The sequence below is a fragment of the Uloborus diversus genome, chromosome 5 (genome assembly GCF_026930045.1).
Source record: "Uloborus diversus isolate 005 chromosome 5, Udiv.v.3.1, whole genome shotgun sequence".
NCBI lineage: Eukaryota > Metazoa > Arthropoda > Arachnida > Araneae > Uloboridae > Uloborus > Uloborus diversus.
In genome coordinates this window covers 13,922,390-13,938,836 of record NC_072735.1, presented here as the reverse complement: position 1 = coordinate 13,938,836, position 16,447 = coordinate 13,922,390, and the positions used below count along the sequence as shown (strand labels likewise).

At 34.3% G+C, this 16,447-nt stretch overlaps 1 protein-coding gene across 1 annotated transcript in view; it reads left to right on the top strand.

Moving 5' to 3' along the window:
• Window positions 1–16,447, top strand: part of LOC129222453 (cell adhesion molecule DSCAM-like) — a 207,010-nt gene that overhangs the window by 171,118 nt on the left and 19,445 nt on the right. Inside the window, 3 exon segments of the mRNA XM_054856967.1 lie at window positions 4,133–4,420; window positions 6,248–6,256; window positions 7,375–7,533. Coding sequence (XP_054712942.1) covers window positions 4,133–4,420; window positions 6,248–6,256; window positions 7,375–7,533 — 456 coding nt within the window.

Here is a 16,447-nt window from a genome sequence, read left to right as displayed (position 1 = left end):
TATTAAGACGTATCCCATGACTTTTGTCACTTCAGTGTATGCGTGTGTGTATGTGTTTGTTTATGTGTTTGTGTATGTGTGTGTAGGTGTTTATGTGTGTATGTGCATGTGTGTAGGTGTATGTGTATGTAGGTGTATGTGTGTGTAGGTGTATGTGTGTGTAGGTGTATGTGTGCGTGTGTGTAGAACATGGATGCAACCTGGAGACGGCTTTCGCTATCGGAGCAGCATCGTGAGGAGCCGGTCGACGGTGGTGCTGGCAGAGGGTGCTGGTGGGAAAATAAAATGATAGCACGCCAAAAACAGTCAAATGAAAGCAATAAGCAATCGTGATTGCTCAATAAACATAGTGAAACCTGTGTAAGTTGACCACTTTCGGTGCAATACTTTAGTGGTCAACTTAGGCCGGTGGTCAACTTGCAAAGGACTTGCTAGAAGATTCTCAGCCAAATTTTGTGCTAATTGATCGTCAAGATAGACAAGTGATCAAACTTACAGGGGTGGTTAACTTTAGAGGTTTTACTGTATCAATAAAATGCAAGATAATCGACGAAACATGCATTTTTACTCTACTATATGTATCCACAATTGAGGAAGTAAGAAGCAAAGGTATGTAAGTTGATATCTGCACGTTTTGAGCAAAACGCGTTTAAGGATAACATCCTAGGTAGGCTTTTATTGATTTTTTTTAAAAATCATGTTGTACAACAGCACCTTCCAGAACTACTAGCACTATTTCTTGCGCCAGGACAGAGTGGAGTTTCCCTTTCTATTTGTACTACCTATCTCCAAATTTTTAATTTTCCCACTTACATTCCTTTGCTTCTCATTGCCTCAATTAATACATTTCAAAACGATATTTTGAGATTAAAAGTCAGGCCTTGTAATAATAGTAATAATAATAATAATAAAAGATAAATTAATTTGAATTATGGCTTTTTGAATTCAAATTATGTTTTTCGCAATCGTGAGTGCGTGTATATAGGCGTGTGTATTTGTGTCGAAGCATGAGTGTGTGTATAGGTATGTGTATGTATGTGTGTGTGTTTGTGTCTGTATGCAGGCATGAGAGTGTATATGAATGAGTGGGTGCTTGTGTCTGTGCGCAGGTATAAGTGTGTGTATGTGTGTGTGCATGTGTGTTTTTGTCTGTGTGCAGGCGAGAGTGTGTGTGTGTGTATACATATGTGTGTGTGTGCAGGTGTGTGCATGTATGCGTGTGTATGTGTAGGATATGGAAGTAACCTGGAGACGGTTTTCGCTAGAGGAGCAGCATTGTGAGGCGGCCGGCCGACGGTGGTGCTGCAAAGGGAAGCGATGAGAAAATAAAATCATAGGACATCAAAACAGTCAAATGAGAACAATAAACAAATAAACAATCGTGATTGCTCAAAAAAAAAAAAAACATGTACACTCAATAGATGTTAGAGATATTTACTGGTTTAAATGTATTCAAAATATACTTAAGAAAATCATCAAACTGCTGCATATTATCCTTTAATTTAGTGTTTGGATATTCTTAATATCATTCGCACCGTATTTTAGCCTATGAAGAATCATGCAATAAAACAGTATCATTCCTCAGCATTCCATTTAGTTTCATTTCGATTCTTGCTGAAGCCATATTACATTAGATCCAATCCTATAAATGCTTCTTACTGTTTGCTAGCTGGACGGTATTTAGAAATGAAATTTATCACGCTTAATGGAGTATGAAAGTAGGTGTGCTATTATTTGACCTAATCCTTCCTATCCACCACTGATACAGTTTAAGCGTGACTAATGATCCATTCAACTCCTCGTATTGTGTTTCTAATGAATGCTTCACTATTCCCCGCTAGATTAAGCAATTTACTTAGTAGGTGGACCTTGATGATTGTTATCCACTAATTGAAAGCGAACTAATAAAAATATTCTGTTTCCAATCTGTTTTGTTTTTACAGAAATTGACTCTTTTTATATGAGAGTGAATATTTGAAATTCGAAAAATCACTCTGGCGTTTTCTGGTGAATTTTATCTTGTGGCTTTCGGTCGAAAATTACATAATACAAACCTTGTATGAATTTGAAAATATATATTCATTTCTCAAAAGCAATTCCAAAAAGATTGTATCACTAAATGAACGAATAAGAAACAAATGGACTATTTTAGCAAAATTAAAATTATAGAAGTCTTAACAGCGCTAAGACGCCTTCTACTGGTGGACTGTGGAAGCACATTAGACGACACTGAGCTTTGACGTGAACAAGACTTGATGTAAAAAGTGAAAAAGGATCATATTAAATTTGTGCTAAATATGATCATAGTGAAAGAACAACGTAGAAAAAGCAAATTAAAATAATTAAAATAATTAGTTATCCAACGTTTTGAAGCACAAAAAATGCAAATTACTGCAGACACGTGTTTCAGTGTTACAAGAAACACTTTTTTCAATGCAAAGAAGTATGAGCTTCTGAATGAAAATTCATCCAAGAAAAGCAACACGGTGGAATAGGAGATAGTACAAATACCAAAAAAATAGAAATTAAACAATACAAAAAAGATAAAATGTCACTTGGAGCCGAAATTTATAACGACATAATTCCATCAGGAAAAAAACCGTTAAGTAATAAATTTCCAAGAAAACCCATAAACAATGCAAATAGTCCAAAAATGAGACAACTCTGAATAAATTAGCAATAAGTTTACCGACGAGAAAAGCTATGTATTGAAGCAGTGTAACAAATGGAGAAATGCAGAAAAAACATAGTGAAGGATAAACAAATTGGAATTAGTTGATCACAAAACGAAATAAGAAAGTAAAAAATGAAAAAAATAAATGTAAGAAATGTACGACGTTTATATAAAAATAATAGAAAAACTAAACCAATTTTAAGAAAAGAGTCCACACAGAAGAAAAATACGGAATTACAGTAAGATCGTTAACTAAATTAGACCGGTTCCTCAGGATGTGGAAAGATTCACAAAAATCAAATTGGGGCATTTTTGGATAATTTTGTAAGAATTAAAATCAATAGAGTGATTCGATTCCCAACAGTGTTGAGCAATACAGGTTTTATTCAGCTGTTGTCTTTTCACATAGCTTTGATGTCCTTTTAAGCGAATTTTCAAAGAGCGGCGATTATATCCGATGTATCCGAATCCGTAATTGCAAACAATTTGATAGATCCCACAACAATTAGGAGGGTGAATAGAATCTTCAAGAGAAGAGAACGAAAGTTTATTAATGAGAGAAAACGCAACTTGGAATTGAAATCGCTTCAGAATCTTAGCAACCAGAAAACTAAATTCTTAGTGTAAAAAACTCTATTAAGAACAATAGTTTGAGATTTTTTGCAAAGTTTTTTGTAAATGGAATCAACTAAGGTGGACGGATAGTCTCTATCAACAGCCACAGTTCTTAAATAGTTAAATTCCGCATAAATTCTCAAGAAAAACATACGACTCAGACGCTTAGTTGGTTGCTGTGTTTTGTTGTGAATTCCTATTGGTTTACCGATTTGGTTTATACACCAGAGCCCACGTAATCACGTTCGTTTCTCTCTTGGCTTTCTTGCTGTCTGGCGACTTGTTTCAACTGATAAAGAGACTCCATTGTAGAATTGAAATAACTACAAAGATGTATTTTTTTCTTGAGACTTTGAGTTTTATCTAGATTGGTTTCTCACTTTAACAACGCTGTAAATAAATATGACTTTTAGTCATCCTCTCTTTTGATGGATTTTTCCCCTTTAGAAATTTGATCCTTGATACAATTATGTAAACGTGTACGCAATTAAACCTATTTTCATATTCTTTAATCTTAATTTGATTAACTGCCGTGGCAGGCTGCACCATTTCTTTTCACTTTTTTCTGTAGACTTTACCTATACATTAATGGATCGATCAGTTCAATAAAATGTTCTAAGTTCAACCCTTTAACTTGATTTCCTGTTTTTGTAATGAAGCCAATTGCATACACACTCAAAACAGAATGTCTTCTTGAATGTGATCGGTCAGATTAACGGTGAACAGTCCATTAATGAATAGTTTTAAAATTCAGTCATGGATTTTTCATTTAAAATGTGGTCGTTATCAAATAGTTTTAATTCACTACAGCAATTTTATCGCATTTATTTCTCTATTTTATAGCTCCGATTGCTCCACAGATTTCATCCTTTATAAAACCAAACGCTACTTTTGCAACTTTACACTTTGGAGCTTGGCAGAGTGGTGGATGTCCTATTTATTATTTTGAAGTGAAATACAAAACTAAGAGCATGAATCAATGGACAACGGTTTCCGAGCGTTTGGACATGCCGAAGAATCTGTTTGCCATCCGAAATCTCATACCAGACAGAGAATACGTTGTCATGGTTACTGCGCATAGTGAAGCGGGTCGAACTCAAGGGGAGTACAACTTCAGAACACTTGATGCAGGTATGCACACTTTGATATATTTTTGTTTTCTGTGAGTAACTGGTTGATATGTTAAAATAAATGGAAAAGGTTGACTAAAAACGTATAATGAGAAGCAAATGCTGATGAAAAGTGTTAGCCAAGCAATATGCTTGGCAAATGATCTAAGCCAATGCCAATTCTATGCAGTGGACTTGGTTGTAATAAACATCAGAAAATCTCCTTCGGATAGTCAGTTAAAGGTAGAAATCAGTTTCAAAGGCCAAAATTGTAGTGTTTTTCGTGATTTTTTTCTTTTCTTTTCTTTTTTTTTTGACAAGAAAGAAATATTCAGAATTTCTTAAAACTTGGAGTATACAGTGCTGGCCAAATTAGTAGACTAAAGAGGTTTTTTTTTGTTTTTTGTACAATATTTGTACTAAAATACTATTTACTTTACTGTTAAAGTACAGTACATACTGTACACTGATTATTACATTATTTTAGCACAATTAATGTTTGCAGGTGGCAGCACTGTCTGCTTTGTTTATGCTTTGTTTATCTACCTACCAGGAACATAACCTCAATCAGCTTAAACAGTTCACTAGTTCTTTATATTAGTGTGTTCTGTTATATTTAAAGTTAGTTTTAGGTAATTAGTGAGTATGTGTATGTGAGTATATATAATAGTGAGTATAAACAAATTTTTACCTCATTTTTTAAAAGTTAAGAAATGGTGTAAACCTTGTGAAAGGATGCCAAAAAGACTTAAAATGCTCATCAAGAACAAGGGAATGCATCCTAAATATTAGATGATTATTTCACTGTTCGTTAATGTGACTATAATTATGTAATCAATAAAGAATTTGCTTTTAAAACAGTCTTAGTCTAATAATTTGCCCAGCACTGTATTTTATTCATCTTTTGGAGTACATCTTATGATTTTTCGAAGCGAATTACACCAGAGTTAGTGGAGTTAGAAGTTGCTGTCCATGGGCGGTTTTCATCAGAGCTTGTTGCTGGTGTGCATTACCGAAGCCACAATTTTTGCCTGTAATCATTACAAATTTTCTTTCTCGTAAACAACGTATTTCCTAAGAATATAAATCTAATTGCGATCAAAAAAGTTGAAAATTGCACGTTTTGAGGCGTTTGATTACAATGTTATATTTTTTTTAGCATTTTTTCACACTTCTTGTATTAAAAAAAAAATACTTTTTTTATTAATAATCATTAAAGAGTTAGGTTCATATAGAGTACAATTTAATAAAGAATATTGACACAAATTTTCAGAACGATTGGTAAAAAACTATTTCAGCTAGAATGCACATCAGTTGAAAAAAAATGAGATGTTTCGAGAAAAATGCATTTGAAAGAAAAAAAAAATGCTGTGAACGTTTTTGAGTCTCCGCAGTCACTTTAAGTGATCAAAGGATCGGAACTAATCGGAATTTTTCGCTCACATTTTGGCAACATATTCTTGAACAGTTCTACTATCATTTTATGACATAAAAAAAGTGGAGTTTTGACCGGTCTAAACTGGTTTCCCCCCCTTAAAAGGAATTAAAATTTACAGGCAGATCAACTGTAAGTCTTCGGTCTAAAGTTAGCAATAAACTCAAGTAGTTCTCGCACAAACGTGATGTTTCCACAATAAATTCATCAAAGGTAAGTATGATCAGTTGCTAGTTTTTAAGAATTTTCGGCCATCTCTTTTGTTCTGAAAATGTACAAAATATAAAAAAAAGGAATAAAAATTCGTTGTAATAAATAAAGTACATTTATTTTAACTAATATGTTTTCATTATTAAGTACATAAGGGATGTAGTGACGTCAGTTCACACTGTTTTGGTTCTATAATGTCGCAAGTTGCCGTAGGTGTTTTAACAGTATTATATTGACGCCAGTGAGAAAACTTCTGCTAGTTAATCCAAACCATTTTACAATATTTTGTACAATAAAAAACGAAATAATCAAAACGTGTTGTTAACGTCCCATCCTGTTTTAATTACATGCACGGAGAAAAAAGACCATATCTTGTATCTTAATAGCAAAAATTTCTGGTTTAAAAAAAAAAACCTTCTGCAGAAGAAATCTCTCTACCTCCCTCCCCCACCTCCAAAAAAAGGTGGCGAATATCACATAACAAATCTTTCATACAAAACTTGCATACAAGTTCAAAGTTAAATTACTTCGCAAAATATATTATCATGGCATGAAACAATTACCTTTTTTTTCTTGCTGTTCCTGCCTTAAGGCAAAAACCTATTATATATATTCTTTTTATTTTTAAATTCCGTCCCGGAATAGATCGGACAGACCATCTCCCTTCCTGCAGTCCAATACTAAGGAACCTTTGAAAGTAATTGTCAAAAGACGGTAAAATGGAGACAATTTTGGCCAGACAGGCACAAATAGTTGCATAACACAACACACAAAGCAGTCAGGTACTTCAGTGATGCCTATGCGGTGGAAGAGGTTCTGTAGGTAGTCATGTTGATTGGAAAATTTAAAAAAAAACAGAAAAAATGCAGAGGAAGATCAATAGGGACAGGTTTGTGCACAAAGCTGGAGCACACCCTTCCCACAACATTCAAAGCTTGATACTTTTTAAATAAAAGTAGTATTTAAAGCCTTAACCAATCATGGGAAAACTTTGACTGCAAGGCTGAGTAAAAATTACTGTGTAAGTTTACACCTTTTACCAAATGGTAGACTCGCTCTTTAGATACCGATAACATCAGAATGACTAGTGCTGTACTGGAAGTAGATGTCCAGCTAAAATGATATTAAATTTTACAAAAAGTAAGAAACCACATAAAAAAATTCGTGTTTAACACAAATATTACATTTCTCATTTTTAACGCTAGGTTTTGAGCCCAATACATTTAACGTTTGCCGTTAAGGTTCAGTTTAATTTAGTAGGTAACAAACAAGTTTTATTGTACAGAAACTCATACCTTGAGTAAATACATAAATGAGTTTAAACATTTCAGGACCGCCTTCATCTCCAGCATTTGGAAAACGGGAAACCGACATTCCTTTTTACAAAAATGTTGCTCTTGTCGTGCCTGTTGTTGTTGCTTCTTTAGTTCTCATCATGATCGTCTTCATTGTGGTTGTTTGCTTCAGAAAACATTCCCAGGATAGACGAGGTAAGCTTCGTGTGTTTGTACCTCTCTTTTTAATCGAACGAGTAATAATGACATTTTTTTCCATAAAACATTTACTTTACAAATTCAAACAACAATACTCTTTTTTTTTTTTTTTTGATTGAATGGGGTATGAAATAATCAGGGTGAATGAATCACAACCGATTGCAGACATGATTTTGGGATTTGCAGAAAGTCCCATTCTCAACGTATATAGTTTCGGACTTCAAAATGTAGTACAGTGGAACCCCGATTTGAAGTTTTCTGTCGGACTGGAAGTAAAAAATGTTACAAGCGGCTGTATTTAAAATCTAAGTATAGCGTTTAAAAATTGACTTTTATCGAATGAAGTAGTGGGGAAAATGAGTTATCTCTTTACTTGTTTTCATGTTTTAAGATTCAATTTCATTTATTTCACGATCTATACTAATATTTTTTTTTTCTTTTGCTTGTTACACTCCTGTTTGTCAAAATTGCAATACCATGAAGGAAGCATCATAGTTAAATGAAATTTAATACACAATTGAGTGGTAATGGTACAAATAAATGATTACATTTTCAAACCAAACAAACAATTAAAAGAGATAGAAATTAGTATTTTGTGTGGCCCTTCCACGCGCCACAATAAGAGCTGCTAAGACTCGGTATGGAGTGAAACAAAGTTTGAATATCTGCCTGAGGAAGAGTATTCCATATTGTTTGTATGCGCAACCAAAGTTCGTCTGTCGAAGCAACAGGACGAGGATCACGAGCGAGACGCCGCCCAACAAAATCCCACACATGTTCTATCAGTGAAACATTCGGGGAATATGCAGGCCAAGGAAAAAGCTGTACCTGCTGCGAATCAAGGTAGGCTTTGGCAGACCTGACCACATGTGAATGGGCATTATCCTGCTGGAATACAGCCCCTGGCAATCCTTGCAGGAAAGGAATAGTTTGGGTTTGTAAAACTTCGTTTATGTATCGGGTACTGTTAAAATTGCTCACAACTCGTAGCAATTGTGAACGTCCATGATATGCTATGGCATCCCAGACCATAAATCCGGGTGTTCGTCCACTGTGGCGTTTGATAATGCACTCCGGAATGTGCCGTTCACCGGCATAGCGCCTGACACGAATTCGGCCATCATGGTGCCACAAATTGAAGCGGGATTCGTCAGAAAAGACGACCTGCTGCCAATCAGCACGCCAGCTCCTATGCACATTGGCCTATTGTAGCCGCAGGCGGCGATGATTTTTGCGTGAGAGAAATCCTGTATAAAGGAGTCCTTGCGCGCAACCCACGCTGCAGCAGACGTCTCCGAATTAATGAAGCACACAATGAAACACCTGTAGCTGTTGTCCACTGTGCTGCCAATCGTCTAGAAGAAGCTGTGCGGTCCGTTAGCGCCATACGCACCAGGTGTCTGTCATCGCGAGCTGACGTCACATTTCGGGGTCCACTCCCGGATTTCCAAACTGTCCGACCCTCGTCCGTCCACTGCTTCCAAACACGCATGATTGTGCTGCTGTTAAGCTGCACACGAGTGTCTACGGCACGGTAAGACAATCCAGCTTCACGGAGGCCAACGATTCTGCACCGTTCAAACTCCGAAATTAGCTCAAATTTCGCTTTTTTTCGTCGAAGAGGCATAGTAAAGATTCAGTTAACGTTAACTCTAGCATATAACCACCAATAATCATACACGCCTCGCTATAGCCGTCTATTTATATTCGGTTTGATCCGCCGTTCAGAGGGCGCTGTCAGCATACGTATGCGCAACCGGTCTGCAATTCTAATCATTTGCATACCATGCCCTACTTTACATTTCCTGCAATTTTCAGCTCACTCGAGTAAAAGTCCTTCGTGGTGTTGCAATTTTCACAAACAGGAGTGTAGTTTGCCTTTACAAATAAAAATAATTTTAGAGCTTTTATGCTTGGAATCGCTTGATCAGCTGTGGATCTTAGTCGTCCTCGTTACTATCTAAAGCGGGTAGTAAATCTGGCATTGAAGGAATTCGTGATGTTATTAGACGATACATGCGTCGCCCACTTCTGAAAAGATTCAAGAACAGTATCAGCAGTTGTGAACCTCAATTGTCAGGAAGAACGATTGGACGTTTAGAAGAAATGCCTGGCAAAATGACTGGCTAAGCGGTTTCAACCAGCTTTAAAACAATTTAATTTTGAAAAAATAGAAATCTAAATGTGTTATGACTCGGTAGGCCATTCTAATAATAATTATCCATTTATATGAAATCAATTTAAATAAAACAAGATTGATAATAGATAAGCAAAGAGCTTACCTTCATTTGTTCATCTGTTGTTCACGTTGGGCCTTCTCTCTATAATCATTTTATATTTCCTTTAATTGTGTAGTGTTGTCATTATTACATGCTTTATGTAGTCACTACTCAATAATTTAACTAATAAAGAAATTAAATACATTTATTAGCTAACGTTACATCACATATCTACACACTACGGTGGTTCGAGAGAGACTGACTGTTTTACAATATGGACGCGAACGCGGAACAAAAATGAAAAAGTTTTGGTTTGGATTTGAAAGTTCGCGTTTCAGTTTACAGTTTTGGTTTGCGTTTAGCAAGGTTCCTCTTCAGTTCACTTCAGAGATCACTATTGGAACGTCATTTCTAATACCCCTGCTTGATCTCTGAAGTCATTATTTGCAGGTTGTTTCTATGTCTGGTAAAGTCAGGCTTAGGTAAAGGTTTGGTTAAGATATCTGCAGTCATTTCCTTGCCTGGACAATATTCTAAGTCAATTATTCCGGTTTCCTTCAGATGTTTGATGTTCTGGTACTTTATATCAATGTGCTTCGTTTTAGCGTGATACTTGTCACTTTGAATCATTTTTATGCAGGATTGATTGTCTTCCATCATAACTATTGGTAGTTCTTGTGGTAAATCCAAATCTTTTAAAAGACTAATTATCCATATTGTTTCTTGTGCTGCATTAGCTGCTGAAATATATTCAGCCTCAGCTGATGAAAGAGCGACTGAATTTTGTTTCTTGGTGATCCATTGAATAGGAAAGTTACCAAGTTTAAAGAGATTTCCACTGGTAGATTTTCTGTCAGATATGTCTCCAGCCCAGTCTGCATCGGCATAGGTTATTAAGATTGGATTCATCTCTTTCTTTATAATCAACTTGTATTCTTTAGTTGTTTTTAAGTATCTTATAACTCTCTTAACTGCTTCCCAATCCTTTTGTCTGGGTTTTTCATTCCTTCGGCTGAGGATGTTTACAGAGGCAGATATGTCAGGTCTAGTGACTGTTGCTATGTATAACAGTGTTCCTACTGCTTGTCGATATTTTTTATTATCCGGGAGTAAATTCTCTTCATCATTTAGTTTTAGGTAACCCGGTTCCATTGGTGTATCGCAAGGTTTTGCATTTTCAAGATCAAATTTTTCTATTATTTCTTGTATTTTGTTTCTTTGATCTAACATCATGTTTCCCTCTTTTGTTATTCTTATATTTATTCCTAGGTAATGATTTACGAAACCTAAGTTTTTTATCTCAAATTCCTTTTCCAGTTCTTCAATTATGTTACTTATGTCTTTTTCTTCTCCTGCTATCAGTATATCATCTACATATACAATAATGTACACTGTATTATTACTTTTTGAACATTTAAAAAGACATTTATCAGTGTTACTCTGCACAAAACCTAGTTTTAGTAAGAAATCAGCAATTTTCAAATTCCAAGCTCGGGCAGCTTGTCTCAAACCATATATGGCCTTATTCAATTTATAAACTTTATTTTCATCGCCTGGTTTTACATACCCTTCCGGCTGACGCATGTAAACTTCTTCTTTCAATTCTCCGTGAAGAAATGCTGTTTTCACATCTACATGGTTTATTTTCAGATTTTTGTGTACTGCGTTGATTAGGAAAGTTCTTATTGTTGTGTATGCAACAGTTGGTGCAAAAGTTTGATCAAAATCCTGTCCAAACTTCTGTGAAAAACCTTGAGCAACAAGTCGTACGCGAAACTTTTCTACAATTCCTTTAGAGTTGTATTTTGCTTTAAAAACCCACTTGCATCCAATTATTTTCTTCCCTTGGGGAGGATTAACTAATTCCCAAGTGTTATTTTTGTTAATGGATTTTATTTCATCTTCTATAGCTTCAAGCCATTTTGCCTTTTCATATGGGTTTTTAATATCTTCTAACTCTTTCCAGTTTTTCGGTTCTGTTATTCTTTGTATATTTGTAGCGTAAGCAATTCTGTCAGGAGGTATTCCTTTATTTTTTCTTCCTGATCTTCGCGGTTGCTCAGTTGTTTCTTCATCATCTGAATTCTCGTTATCTTCTTGTATATTGATTTTTATTTCTCCAGAACTTTCCCCTGCTTTTGCACATTTTCCTGCAGCAGTGTTTTCATTATCTTCAAGTAAATCAAGGCTTGAATGATCTTTGATTTTCATATTTGAATTTTCATTTTCAATAAATTTCACAGTGCGAGCTTTGATTACATTTTTTCCTTCAGCATAAATTCTGTATCCTTTACATCTGTTATCATATCCCACAAAAATACCTTGAATAGCTGTGTCATCTAGCTTTCCTCGCTTAGTTTTATTAATATACGCATACGCTTTACATCCAAATATTTTTATATTGGATAGATCGGGTTTATTATTTGTCCACAGTTCATAGGCAGTTTTTTCTTTAGCTTTTGTGAGGAGCCGATTTTGAAGGTAGGTGGCAGTGTTTATTGCTTCACCCCAAAATTTCTGAGGTAAATTTGCTTGGGACAGTAAACACCGAGTCATTTCAACTAAACTTCGGTTTTTTCTCTCTGCTACCCCATTTTGAGAAGAGCAATATGGTACAGTTAATTGATGCTGAATACCTTTTTCTTTTAAGAAATTTTCAATCTCTTGATTTATATATTCTCCACCATTGTCTGATCTTAAAGTTTGTAAAATCCGCCCAAATTTATTTTTAGTCATAGCGATATATTCCTTTAATTTTGTCAGCACTTCGCTCTTTTTAGATAGTAAGTATATGATTGTAAACCTACTAAAGTCGTCTATGAAAGTAAGAAAATATATTTTTCCTCCAATAGTTGGTGTCTTAAATGGACCTGATAAATCAGAATGAATTAACTCGAGAATTTGTTTTGATTTATGATGTGTTTGCTTAGGGTAAGGTGCATCTGTTAATTTTGATTTGATGCAAGTCTCACATGAAAAATTGTGTGCACAATTTTCTAATTCTAATCCCGTTGCAAGTTTCTTCGATGCTAATTCTTTAATTGAATTGTAGTTTTTGTGTCCTAATCTCTTGTGCCAAAGTTCAATGCAATTTTTCTTATTGCACTGATGAGTTAGGTTAGCAAAACATTCATCTTTAGAATTATCTAATATTACTTCATAAAGATTTTGCTTTAATTTTCCTTCCAGAAAAGTTTCCCCTTCATATGTTAATTTTCAACGATCCTTTTCAAACGTTACAGTGCAACTATTCAATGTTGCTTTGCTTACTGACATTAAATTAGTTTCAAGATCTGGAACGTATAAAACATCTTTAAGTGTTATGTTACAAGTGTTCCCATCCGAAATCCTCGTTTTAAGTTTGACGCTTCCAATCCCATAGGAGCTTAATGATTCACCATTCGCGACTGTTACCGAGCTGTGATCATTATTCATTTCAGTAAATAAACGCTTGTCATTAAATATATGCGAGCTGCAAGCTGAATCTACCAAAACACTGTACCTCTGGATCTTGTCTGAGGAGAGATAAGCCAGATCCCTACTTGAGGTTTTATATCTTTCTCCTTTTGAAAGTGGGTCATCGGAACTCGCTTCACTATATGCGTTTGATTTCGGAACTCTATTCGTCTCGAAACAGAGCGATGAATTATTTAGGAATTTTTCATTGCTTTTGGTATTATTTGTCAGATAGTTACTTTGTTTCTTTTTTAAATGCCAGCACTCAAATTTCTCGTGATTTTTCTTGTGACAATATGTACAGAATTTTTTATTCTCACGTTTTGAATAATTTTTCTTTTTATTTGTATTGTTTGCTTTGTAAGCGCTTTCATTAATTGAAGTGGAATTTTCAATTCTTTTGTTATATTCGTCTGTTAATTTACCCTGTATAAAATTTGAGTTTAATTCTTCTTCTGGTCGTGCTTCCAATGCTGTAATTAATGTATCATAACTTGGGGGTAAGGAGCATAATAAGAGAGCAGATAAATGGGAATCTTTGATATCTTCACCAATAGCTTTGAGCTTATCAGTGATCTCAAGAATTTTAATAATATGGTTATTCATATTACCACCCTCTTCTAATCTTGTGCTGTATAATTTTCTCAGCAAATATAATTTACTTGATAAATTAGATCGTTCGTGGATCTTTTTTAATGCCTCCCAAGTACTTCGAGCAGTGACTTCATTTTTTACGTGAACAATTTGTTTATCATCAATGGATAAATTTATTAACGCTCTTGCTTTTTGATCTTTTTTAGACCAAGCTTCAGTTAGAGGGTTCGGTGGATTACCGATTATATGGTCATACAAATCTTCTTTAATGAGAAGCATTTCAGCTTTGAATTTCCACACGACATAATTGTTTTGATTTAATTTATCAATTGTAAAGCTTTCTTTTGAAGAAGAAGCCATTTTAATTATACCGTTTTTCTGACCTTTATTAGATGTGCTTGGATATTATAATAATTTAATTCAATTGCATTAATTAGCTTTTGCCTTTAAATGAGATCCGAGCGAAAGAGCGCATCAGTCTCATAATCTGTTATGACTCGGTAGGCCATTCTAATAATAATTATCCATTTATATGAAATCAATTTAAATAAAACAAGATTGATAATAGATAAGCAAAGAGCTTACCTTCATTTGTTCATCTGTTGTTCACGTTGGGCCTTCTCTCTATAATCATTTTATATTTCCTTTAATTGTGTAGTGTTGTCATTATTACATGCTTTATGTAGTCACTACTCAATAATTTAACTAATAAAGAAATTAAATACATTTATTAGCTAACGTTACATCACATATCTACACACTACGGTGGTTCGAGAGAGACTGACTGTTTTACAATATGGACGCGAACGCGGAACAAAAATGAAAAAGTTTTGGTTTGGATTTGAAAGTTCGCGTTTCAGTTTACAGTTTTGGTTTGCGTTTAGCAAGGTTCCTCTTCAGTTCACTTCAGAGATCACTATTGGAACGTCATTTCTAATAAAATGTACAACATTCTATTGTACCTTGAGACACATCCTGTTGTACTATGATTTGGGGAAAGTCCTTGTGATTCAGGAAACAGCTATATACTTAAACGAATTTTGCACCAGAAAACAAATTTTAAAAAAAATACTTTTTTTCATGGTAGTGAATTAAATCATGAATAATTAGTTATGAATCACGAATAATGAATTATGAATTATTATCTAACATTAAATATGTTTAAAAGACTACATAAAATTAGAACATTATTCCATGTTCCTAAACATATCTTAATTATTAAGAACCATGCATATGTTATTACTTGGAACGTGTCCTAAGGTACAAAATGTTTGGCTGTCCCAAGGTACCATCACCACGTGGTTTAAGAAAAACCAAAATGATGGTCAATCCGGATGCACTATCATTATTTTCTCATAAGCAAAAAATTTAAATTACTTCTCCTTTATAACAAAATGATATTTAATTGATTAAAGTTACAAATACAAAGACAGAAAATGAATTGAAAATGTAGTATATATTTACTTTGGAGTCATAAAATTTTTTTCTCTCACAAAATCGTCAATTTTTACTCATTTGATACTGATTTCTACTATGGCGCTATTTAGTGGTGGAAGTTACTGTTGGAGACTACAAAAACATGGCTGCTAAATATAGATTCTTAGAAATTAGCAGTAACCCAAGGTACAAACGTCCCAAGGTACAACACTCTCCGCTATAGCCTTTCTCAACCAGCAGCAGAAAATGACGTCGGAAGCGAAATAACATATGAAACGAACAACATAAAATCAAAGTTCTACTGCATATTGAACCTTATAAAATGCAATGACAAAGGGTTTTTTTTCGTTAACCAAATAACACGATAAAACAGTGTTTTTGAATTTTTTCCCCATGATCACGTTGATTTTTTTTTTTTTTTTTTTTTGATGTCTTATTCATACGTAGGGGAAGGTTGCTGTCATTGTACCGGTTCCATGACTAGACCGCGAAGATATTTCCCGTACCTGAGTTTGTGCAGACGCGTCATCAGTTTTAGTACCTTCCTTTGTCTGAAAATTGTCTACTGCAGAGTCGACAAGTAGCTAAAATTATTTAATCATATTGTTAATCGGTCAGAAAAGATTTCTACCATTTTCATTTATTTATAACGTGCTTTAAATATCACTGAAAATTTAAAAGTCCATCCATAGCAACCGGTAGCCATGAATAGACCTCATGCTAAAATATTTATTTTTAAATTTCATTCTTTATTGTGTATATTTAACATGAAAGTGAATATTACTATTAAAAAAGAAATATACTGAGAAATTGTTCCTATAATTACGTGAAATTTGAGTTGGATTTTCTTTATTAAAAAAAAAATCGAAAACTGTTACGTGGTTCATTGACGGCAACCTTCCCCTATTTAAAACAAAAAATTGTCCAGAGCTACACGAGTACCTGTCCGTCAGTTTCAATTCTCTAATTCCTGCTAACTATCTCTTTAAGTTACTTTTGACTACAAATTATTTAAATATACCTTTTAGACAATAAACATAATTTTCTAATAAATAAATATAGCTATTTAAATATATGAGCATAAAAAAAGCTAATTGTGGGTGTAAAAGTGGTAGGTATGGTAATTATATTCTTTTAAAATGATAGGCGTTGTATTTTAGTAAATTTCTTCTAGGAGCTTCGTGTTCATAAACGATGGGAGACTA